Here is a 10,639-nt window from a genome sequence, read left to right on the forward strand (position 1 = left end):
TTATAACCAATAATTGGATTGATTGATATGCGATAAATCTTTTTGAAATGGATTTAAGAATTACACAAAACCGCAGTGCCTTCACCATCTTGGTGTATAATATACAAAACGTTTCCCCATCCATCTTTCAAGGACTCTTTTTGAAAATTATTTTTTTCCAATATTTAATTGTTAAAACAATTACTTTCGAATACGCCCCTGCTTGCTTGTATATAACGATCGATCAGAAAACTATTAACCTGTGTTTCGTCTGGGATTGGATGCTCTTGTAACCAGTAGGTTTATGTAGGTCAGATAAAGATACCAGAGAAGGCTCAGATATAGCACCTTTCAGCAATAATTGGAGTCATAATTATTTTATCACCTTTGGAAGTAAATCACAACTTGCCTTTATGACCTGGTCTTGCTCTTGGTGTGATTATTATGTGGTTTGGTAGAAAAAAAAAGAAGTTATTACTTAAATTTTTATATTTGACATACTTGTACGATATTCAATTCCACATAAATCTTTTCAGACATGCATTTAATAACTAAAATATATGCAACTTACTTCCCAATAAAAAAATACAGTTTTCAACAAAATAAAGTAAGAGTTAACTTTTTTCTGAGTTAATGATCGGGAGGTCTCATCTTACACAGATTCTGTAACGGCAACATTGTAATATCGTTTTTAATCTTCACAACTCCTTCGTGTAAATCTATAGATAGTAGTTCACCAGTTTGTTCTCTTTCTTCGCCAATAATAACCTGAAAGAATTTTTTATTTAGCAGACTGGATATATACTTCCTAAATCACTGTAACATACTACACAGGTAAATATGCTACATTTGTAGTGTGCAATTTGTAATTCAACTGTAATTGTTGCTTACTTTAAATTGATCACCTCTTTGAGGCCTCACTGGGTCTAGGTGATCACACATAATATTAACCACCCTATCTTCAGCAGGGAGGAAAACTGTACACATAGCCCCTGAAATACTTCTTATAACTCCAGTCTGTCCTACTAAACCTTTATCATCATGACTATCTCGAATTCTAACCTAAAAATATATATATTTTATGCTACAGAGTATTAATTTTAATATTTTGGACTAACTTCAATATCAACTGTATGCCAATCTGTCATAGGTAGCATATCCAATCCGGCTCCAGGTGTCTGTGGATTGTAGGGCATATTAGGACTATATGCTGAACTAGGGGTACTGTAGGGATTATTACTTGAAGCTGGTGATTGTCCGTATCCAGTACCAGGACTGGGAGTGGAAATTGCGCTCTGATAGCCCGGACTAGCTTGGTAAGGGCTGTAACCTGCATCATACATAGTTCCTGGAGTTTGGGGCGTGTAAGGACCATTTACTTGATATCCTGGAGTACCTAAATATAAAAGAAAACCATAAAATAACAAAATTGAATGAACAATGAAAACAGATCGAAACATACTTGGATTGTATCCAGGTGAAGGGTAAGTGTTGGATACCGCTGGATCCCATTCTGAACTAGCATTAGGTGTTCTAGAACCATCATGTATTGGTGTCATAGAACCATAATGTAAAGGTGTACGGGAACCAGAATCGCACATAGGTGTTTTATTACCAGAATCTCTGTACAATGGAGTTTGATTTCCAGCGTATGCTGGAGTTCTACCATAAGTCGAAGCACTGCCATCTCTGCTGCTTGGAGTTCCTAAAAAATTATTATAAATATATAAATGATTCGATCGCAAAAAAAATAAACTTACCGGCATCAGTGATGTGGTTTTTGTCAACTGATATTGTTTGACATGATGTATGTAATTCTATTCTTGCGGTTTTTTCATTTGTATCCCTTACAATACCAATATTTCCTTTATAAGGTCCTCTGGTAATTTTGATGGTAGTACCTATAATGTCTCTATCTCTTGCGCCTCTACCTCTACCTGGACCACCTGCAGGTCTTCCTCCAAAGCCACCGCCGAATCCTTAAAAAAGAATATATTGAATGATGGCAAAGTAAAGTTGATATTTGGAGAGAAAAGATTCAATGCTAGTTGAAGGAATAAAATTATATGTATAATTACCGCCGCCTCCACTGGAGGGATGCATAGGAGAACTCCTCCTAGGTGACATGAACTCCATTCCTACTGACATTTCACCTGAAGGTATATGTTTGCTACCCCCGGCTAACTGAAGATGTTTTGTTTTACACACAAATATACCACCGTTGTGTAAAAATTCCACGGAATACAAAAAGGCGAAATTCCTTAAAAAGGAGAAAAACATTTGAGTTCTCTAATAAATTTTCAACATGAAATATAAATATACCTGTATAGATGTTTAATTTCTCCAGAAAAACCTGAATGTGGTCCGTCTATGACTTTCACCATATCCCTACGATGCAAATTGTTCCTGTAAGAATCTAAAGCAGCTGTATTTTTATGGATACGTTTTTTTTGTAACGATCCAGGTCTACATTCCACAACTTTGCCTGAAAAACAAATTCACAATTTTTGAAAATTTTACTTTAAATCATCATGTTATGATTATTAATCCCAAAGGTCAAAAGGGCCGATATGAACTGTGTTGAACTGACGCGAGGAAAGGGTTGATAGACACCAAAATTATGTTCATAATATTGTTAAACATTTAAAAGTTAATTATGGTATATTTAGTGATTTACTAAACTAACAAGGTCTATAATTGACCAAAGTTCGAATCATAAAACAAGCAAAAAATTCTCAATTTTAAATTTTTTTGTTAATATTTCCAATACTTTCTAAAATTGTTTTAGCAAAGCAATATTTCCACGGTTTTTGAGTTAAATGATATAATGTCCATTATGATGTTATAAGGTCATAATTCAACTCTCTATTGTGACCTACCCAGTGTTTTATAAGCCATCGGAAACTGGGTTTTCAATTTTTTTAATAAATATTTATAATTATGGATAAATTTTCGTATGTTTTAGGTATGTGTAATTCACTTTAACATGTTTTGTTGCTACTTGAAGCAATAAATAATTAGTTTGTTAAACATTTTACCGTGCATATTTAAAACGTTAAAATTTTCCTTTTCCAATCTGATGATAACTCCAACCGTTTCAGCGTCTAGATTGACCAAATCTCCCCATTCGAATTTACCCAGAGAATCAACACCGCTAGCCATGTCGGTACATAGTTGTAGATCTTTTGGTAAAATCTCCATTTGGTGCATAGTCAAATCAGATATTACGACCACCCTATTGTTTTCAACTCTGACCACTAAACCTGTGTCTCCTTCGTATCGTCCTAAAAACAATTATTGATATTATTTATTTATTTATTTCTATGAGTAAAACTGTTCGATAGTTTGTATTGTAACAGACATAAACAGCTCATTTTCCCAAATTATTAAACTATAAATTAAATAATGAATACATTACAATAAAAATAAAATAGTTTACCAAGCGATTTGTTTCTTGGCAAGAGAGATGAATTTTTTTGGATTTTCTTAAATGAGATTTGATTTTCAATTGAAGACTTTTTCAGTTTTAATAGCAGATGGTCAAATACTTTTGGTTTTTGATTGATATTCAATATTATATTGATATGCATATCTTGTATTCAAACGGTGAGTAGAAATATTCATTCAATATTTATTTTTGTAACAACATTAAAAAAAATTGAAAATAGTACTGTTTCGAACTCGTCCACGACATGAACCGTGAAGCCGACCCCTTATTTGAAGTTATAAGAATGCTCACCTCCTAATACCTTGACGTGATCTCCGGTTTTGAAATACTTTTTTAATTCATTAGGTCGGAAGGATAAAGAGTCTTTTAGATCTTCATGTTTCGGCATTATTACAATCATGTGACTATCTATACTGATGATTTTACCCTAAATAAAAAAGGGAATCATGTGATTAAAAATTGATAGAATATTATTTTTTATGAAAATTAGTCAAAACAACTTATTTAATGGAAATTTTTATCAAGAAAATACAAAGTGTAGTAAAATTTAAAGATTTCGTATATCACAAATTGGTAGATCATACCAAGATAACTAATGTAGTTCAAGGAAACAATGACAAAAAGGAAATTGTGAGAAGCAAAGATGAAAATGTTATGAACAATAAAGGGGACCACTCTTCATAAGAGAATATGAAACACAAACATATTGAGAAAACTAGAAATAATTGTTTGGGGAGTAGTTTTGGTTTTTCAGTATCAATACCTAAAAGAACCAAGGTATTGAATTATTCTACATGTACTACACTATTTTTCTGTGGATCAGACAACCGCGATATTCATAGTTCATAGTTACATGGGGTGGTTGAGCACATATGCCTTCATATAGGCCCATCGTGCTCCACTTGACATTACCAAAGGCCGATGTCCTTTAAGAAGTCAATCAAGTGCTTTGGCTTAAACTCTTTGATGTCATTAGGCAAACTATGAAGTTTGCCCAAGTATTTAAACCGCGCTCATGTGAGTGCTGGACACTCACAGATAACATAGTCTGCGGTTTCTGACCCTTACATGCACTAGCGGCACTCTGGATCATCAGTGATGCCCACGGTGTGGAGATGGCATCTTAGATGACAGTGTCCGGTTAAAAATCCGGACACTAGTTGGACTCCGCACCTATATCGTTGGTGCAGTTGTTTGGTATGAGACGCTCAAGGTTCTTGTTTCATACCAAGTACCTCAATCCATCTCCGCCGAGCCCGCCTTGCAAGTAGACCATTGAGAGACGCGATAGCAACACCAAAGATGTGTTCAGGGCCCATTGGTGAGTTCGGCCGGTCCCAGCCTGGTGAGTGAGTCCACCTCGTCGTTGCTTTTGGTATTCGATATTATTTCTATGTTCTATATTTTAAAACAAAATTGAGTTAGATTTTTTAAAAGACAAAAGAAAAAGACCTAACAGTTAACGAATCTGTATTGAAGAGAGCTCCCTGAGGCCTTGGTAAACTACATAAGATCTCAGATGAGTAAATCTTATTAATTAAAAGCATCTTTTGGGGTATATTGTAAACATCTAAAGCTTAAATCTCCTTATAGAAGCTACCCTACTTAGAGATCTATATCACCAGATCGTACACAGATAACAAAAAGCTGTAGGTCGTGATAATTGTTAGTATACAATGCACTTATAGCAGTAACAATTATATAAACAATTTTAAAAGATTATAATAAATAAATGATACTTACCTGCAAATTAATCAATTCACCTTCGCACACTTCCACATTATCACCAGCACTAAACGAATGTGTAACTGCTTTTTCTTCTTTATCTGCAGATAGCTCTAAATCAATACCTTCCGGTTGTTCTTCAAATCTTTCTAATTCGGCTAAAGTAGGTTTTATTCCATCTGTTATAACTGCACTAAGTGTGAAATTTTTATAGAGAAATCCCTTGCGGGAGTAACGGTTTCCTTCAAAAATTAAAAAGTCACCATCAGACGTTACCTCACCTCCTATAGCTCTTATAGCTTCAGGATCAAACGGTTTGCTTGCCGGACGACGCTTCTTTTTCCGTTTATCTGCATCAGATTCCTGAAACAGTATAAGATAGATTAATGGAACATCAAATGTCTAAAGGACACTTGGAAGGTAAATGTATGGTTCTATGCCGTCACATTAATATTAGACAAATATTATGTAATCCGAGACGATACGTTAATGGAGGGTGGAATAAGGAACACCTTGTATTACTTAACTATATGATTAACAGATCCTAATGTTCCCATCAGAAGTGGTGAGATAATTCACAAAAGTTGTATCTATGTCTGGGTTACATTCGTGCAATGTTGTCTAAATTTTAATATAAAATTACTATGTTAGAACAGTATCTTATTTTTTTGGCATTTCTAATATATTAGGTGATATTAGTATTAGGTAATTGATAATAAAAGGCAGACAGTTTCCTCTTGGAAGATCTCATGTTGGAAATGACATTTAGCTACATTTTATTCAATTTATTAGATTTGGCACAATATAGTATAAGAAATATAGTTAAAAGAATCAACCCAAATCACCATATTAAAAAAAAACAAGATTACAAATACCAATCGAATAGCAATGAGAAATTGATTGGAATGAATAGCCATGCTAACTACAATTAAATGCTTGGTGAAGTGCTGCTGCTGGAAGGAGTATCTTAAAATTTTAATGTTATAGGGAAGCTGCACACTGGGATTTGGGAATAGGAAAGTAAGTTTATAATGGATATAATTAAAACCCTGAAACACTAAATTTTTTTGCTGAAAATTCATGTATTCTTTTACAGGTTAAAGACAACAGCAAAAAACATATGACACAAAATTCTCATTTAAAATGATAATGCCTTTTGGAAGCGCCCATAAACTACGTGGTCATATTATAGTCCTTTTAGGACCCCTCTTTCTATGCACGTAGTCTTTCCATGACTCCTCCCTGCTACCCTATTACATATTTAATCAGAAAATATTAACAGTTCATTATTTATTAAAAATATATTTATGATTATTCCTGAAAAGTTACCATTTGTGTGCCAAATAAAATCATTTTCTTCAAGAACATTTATCTCCAAAAAAAGACGTAGCATTGCTCTCCTCAATACTTCAAAGATGCACAAATCTGGGCCTTGTAGATGTTTAGAAGATTCCTCCCAAACTCAACACCCAACAAGCGGATTTGCAATGATGATGATATTTTATGTCGAAACAAGACCAAATCCTGAGTCACAATGCCAGTATTCTTTGTCAAAATAGCAGCTTGGGTTTTTGCAGCATTAAACTCATTCAGATTACTTCCACCTCATTCTAGAATTTTTCCACAATTGGTATTCATAGTGGTGATCTGTTGCTGCCTACGGATTTGGGTAGTAGCTGAGTTTATTGGAGGTGGTTGATTTGAACGACGACACCAGCGTGCTTTATAGCATATGTGACATGAAACATCTTGCAATAAAAATATCGGTCCTTAATAAAAAACTTGAAGATATATAGGATTCGTTTAAATCAGAACTTTGCCTGTGCTCAGTTAATACCATGCTGAAAATTTTCTCTGTAATAAAAAATAGACCCATAGACTTGGGAATTGATTGTTGAATCTCAGTCATTCATTTTTCTTAATTTATGTTAAATAAGAGAGTTTAATGCCTTATGTATATTTTTTGTTCAAGAAATAAAAATGGAAATTTACACAATTTATATCTTCATTTTTCAACTAACCATTTTATAAAAATAAAAATATAAAAATAGGTATAAGTTGTCCAACTGGAAAATAAATGTAATTTACTGATTATAGATGAACGTATGATGATTAATTTTTATATTTATTAATTGAAAACTTGAAACGTACTGTTTGTGCTGTCCTTAAAGCTCCTCTAGGTCGTGTATAATCAATCCTAGGCAATAGTTTTAAATGAACTTGATTTTGAGCCATATCAAAATAGTCTACTTGAGCAATGTCATCTTTATAAAGACCTCTCTTTAAACGTACCCACTGTTTGGATTTTAAACCTTAAAAAAGATAATTAAATCTATAAAGACAGTTTTCACTAAATTAATAGAAAATATGTACCAGTTTGTTCTTTAACTACTCTCAAAACATCAGTCATTTCCTTAATAGGAACCATCTGCTGTTTCCAGATACCAATTTTTAAATGTCCTACATTTTCAATGGCCGTTTTGACGTGGGGCTGCTTATAAGCCTCGATGTATATGTAACCTTTAACTCCTTCAGGTGCTACCACTGATTTTATGTGTAGTTGTTGATTTGTATTTTGGTAAGTGAGAAATTTGCGCATAAGCAGTAGACAAATATTTTTTTCTTCCCCTATTCGACATCTTACCATCCACAAGTTTGGATCCCTTGAAAGTTATTTGGTTCATGTAAACAAATTTAAAAAAAAATGTTTAGCTTACTTTACACCTGGCAACAGTGTTTGTTGAGTAATTTCATCAGACATTTCTTCACCTCCATCTCCAAAATGTTTAATAGCTGCACTATCGTCAGCATATTTTCTCTTAAGATATTCCTCAATTTCGGATTCTTTTTGGGCACTAAAACAAAAAATAATCATAAAAATTAAATTTAAGCTTCAATTATTGAAATAATACTTATTGGTAATTATAATCAGCATTAACATTACTTACTCCCATAAATTAGTGCCTCTTCTTCTCCCTTCAATTTCTCTTGCAGTGGGTCCAAATTCATCCACTTCATTAGGTACAATACCAATTTCTTGAGCCCCGTCTTCCCATTCATCTTCGTCTTCTACTTCATCATCTACCTCAGCTTCATCAATAATAAATCTAAGAATTTATAAGAATAAAAATTATTTATTAAAAAGAAAATTATGAAAGCTTACCCTCCATATCTGTCTTTATTCTTTTTTCGTTTTTTAGCCCTTCCGCCATCATCACTTTCATCTTCTTCACTATCATATTCATCAGAACGCAAACTATCTCCATCTGGTTCCTCTTCTTCTGCAACATCTTCGGGACCTGAAGCCTCTCTAGCTTCTGATCTGGAAATATATAAGGCTTGTATTAGGAATAATAAAACTAGACTGAAAATAGAACATTTTACAATATGGAATTCAAATCTACAGTCAAAATTTCCAATCATTCATTTGAATAAACTTTTTTATTAAGACTAATAAAGAAACACTTATTTTTATTTCTGAATAAATAGTTGATAAAGTTTAAGACTTTTGGTGATGATTTTAAACAACTGAATTAAACGTAAAGGAAGGAGCAATAACCAAAAATTTGACGCCCAGCATGGCTGTTCAATATGGAGGACAGCAATATTCACTTTATCATAGGTGTGCTATATAAAAATTATTCTGTTGCAAATAATTATAAAACTGAATCTAATGTTTAAAGGAATTTAAAATACTTTATACTAAAAGAATATTACAATTTTCCAATGAAGTAATGTCCTGTAAAAAGTTAAGTCATAGATTATGATGAGCTGACATACTAGAATTCTCTGACATCGCAGGCAGCTTTTAAACTTTTTAAAATTATATACATTCCTGATCATGGTCAGACAACAGAAGTTTTACTTTTTAACAAACTTACCATCGAATTTTTTATTTCTGTCCCCAATAATTTTCTAGTTCTTGAATTGTTATACTTTTTAATCTATTATTATTATGCAAATCCATGATTTTCCTTTCCAATATTAACATGGATTTATAAATAGACTTACTTAGGGTGTTTCTGTCCTGAATGATGGCCTTGTTAGTAGAGGCTTTATTCTGATTTCAAGTAACTCAATAAATTTAAGTTGAAACGTAATAATTAAATACAACATACATCAACAATAAGAATGATAAAAAAACCATTATGATGCAATCATAAAAAATTAACAAATATAAAGATTATTCAATAAAAACATTCATTAGTGAAATATTGAGGATATTATATACTTGTTCTTATATATACTTATTTGAAAAATGCGTCCTTATTTGTTTTTTTTCTAGTCTCTTTGACTAGAAACATTTCAACTTACTATTTTCATCATTATGTAAGGCATATGTCTTTAAAAAAACAATAAAACCATATCCAATTGAAAATATTTATTTTTATTTGTCTATCTCAAAACTTAAGCAGCAACCCTGGCACTCAGTATAAAGTTAGTGTTTCTTACCCAGATTTAGCAGATCTGCTTCTTGAACGTGATCTAGATCTGGATCTAGAACGTGATCTAGACCGAGATACAGAACGAGACGCTCTAGAACCCCTTGAAGGTGATCTAGATCTACTTTTTGAAAGGGATCTAGATCTAGATCTGGAAGGAGATCTCGATCTACTTCTAACACTACCTCTTGAACTTCGAGAACGTATAGAGCCAGCGTCGGACGCGTTTTCATTATCAGAAAAATTGCTACCCTCCGAATCGGACATTTTAGTACAAATAGAACTACTTAAACGCTGCTATCTGATTTATATAGGTTATATATATACGTGTATACATAAAATACACTTATAATTATTCTTGAAGTTGTTTGCCTCAGATATTGTTGTATGGATAAAATATTCAATACTTCACTATTTTTAAGATATTCACGATATTTTTATGATTATGCACTCAAATTATTCTGCACTAGCTTCCTCCACAACAGTGTGATGGATAATAAAATTCTCATTTTGACAATTGACATTTGACACTTATGTCACATTAAAATGGAGAGTGGAGAGGGTAGTATATTGCCAGCTTCTGAAATAAGTATATTAAAAGAATATTATTAGTCTTCCCCTTCGGTAAAATGACTACAAACAATTAGAATTTGAATCAACTCTGTATACAGTATCTATAATATTAGAATTAGTGTACCTGTCCAAAATCAAAAAGAATAATATATATTGTTTGTTTCCTAAAAATATGAATATTTTTTTACTGAATTAAATTGAATTTTTGACAGCCTATATACATATTATCAGTATGTTTTATTGGAACTGTATTAAAACTTGTTTAGATATTGCTTTTACAAATGTTTAAAGTTTAAATTGTATTTAAAAAAACGAATGATGAAGTAGAATCTAAGTTATATTTAGTTTAATCAATTTAATTTGAAAATAAATATGTATATGAATGATTCATATACATTTTCCCTCTGTCAAATTAAAATCTTTTACACATATCTACATCTCCATATCGATTTTCCACGCCCAATACTTGTTT

General features: G+C 32.4%; 1 protein-coding gene across 1 annotated transcript; it reads right to left on the reverse strand.

The window, feature by feature from the left end:
- Nucleotides 1-450: 450 nt before the first annotated feature.
- LOC130450646 (transcription elongation factor SPT5) lies at nt 451-10,118 on the reverse strand. Its single transcript, XM_056789153.1, has 16 exons — nt 9,605-10,118; nt 8,316-8,474; nt 8,101-8,259; nt 7,870-8,007; nt 7,526-7,815; nt 7,304-7,464; nt 5,171-5,515; nt 3,719-3,854; nt 3,018-3,263; nt 2,302-2,464; nt 2,058-2,239; nt 1,740-1,958; nt 1,442-1,684; nt 1,098-1,375; nt 871-1,041; nt 451-747 (listed from the first exon to the last, which is right to left on the reverse strand). Exons 1-16 carry the CDS (start codon nt 9,859-9,861, stop codon nt 610-612), a joined length of 3,285 nt encoding a protein of 1,094 aa, XP_056645131.1. The 5' UTR covers nt 9,862-10,118; the 3' UTR covers nt 451-609.
- Nucleotides 10,119-10,639: the final 521 nt, after the last annotated feature.

This window comes from Diorhabda sublineata, chromosome 1, assembly GCF_026230105.1.
Source record: "Diorhabda sublineata isolate icDioSubl1.1 chromosome 1, icDioSubl1.1, whole genome shotgun sequence".
In the NCBI taxonomy this organism is placed as follows: Eukaryota; Metazoa; Arthropoda; class Insecta; order Coleoptera; family Chrysomelidae; genus Diorhabda; species Diorhabda sublineata.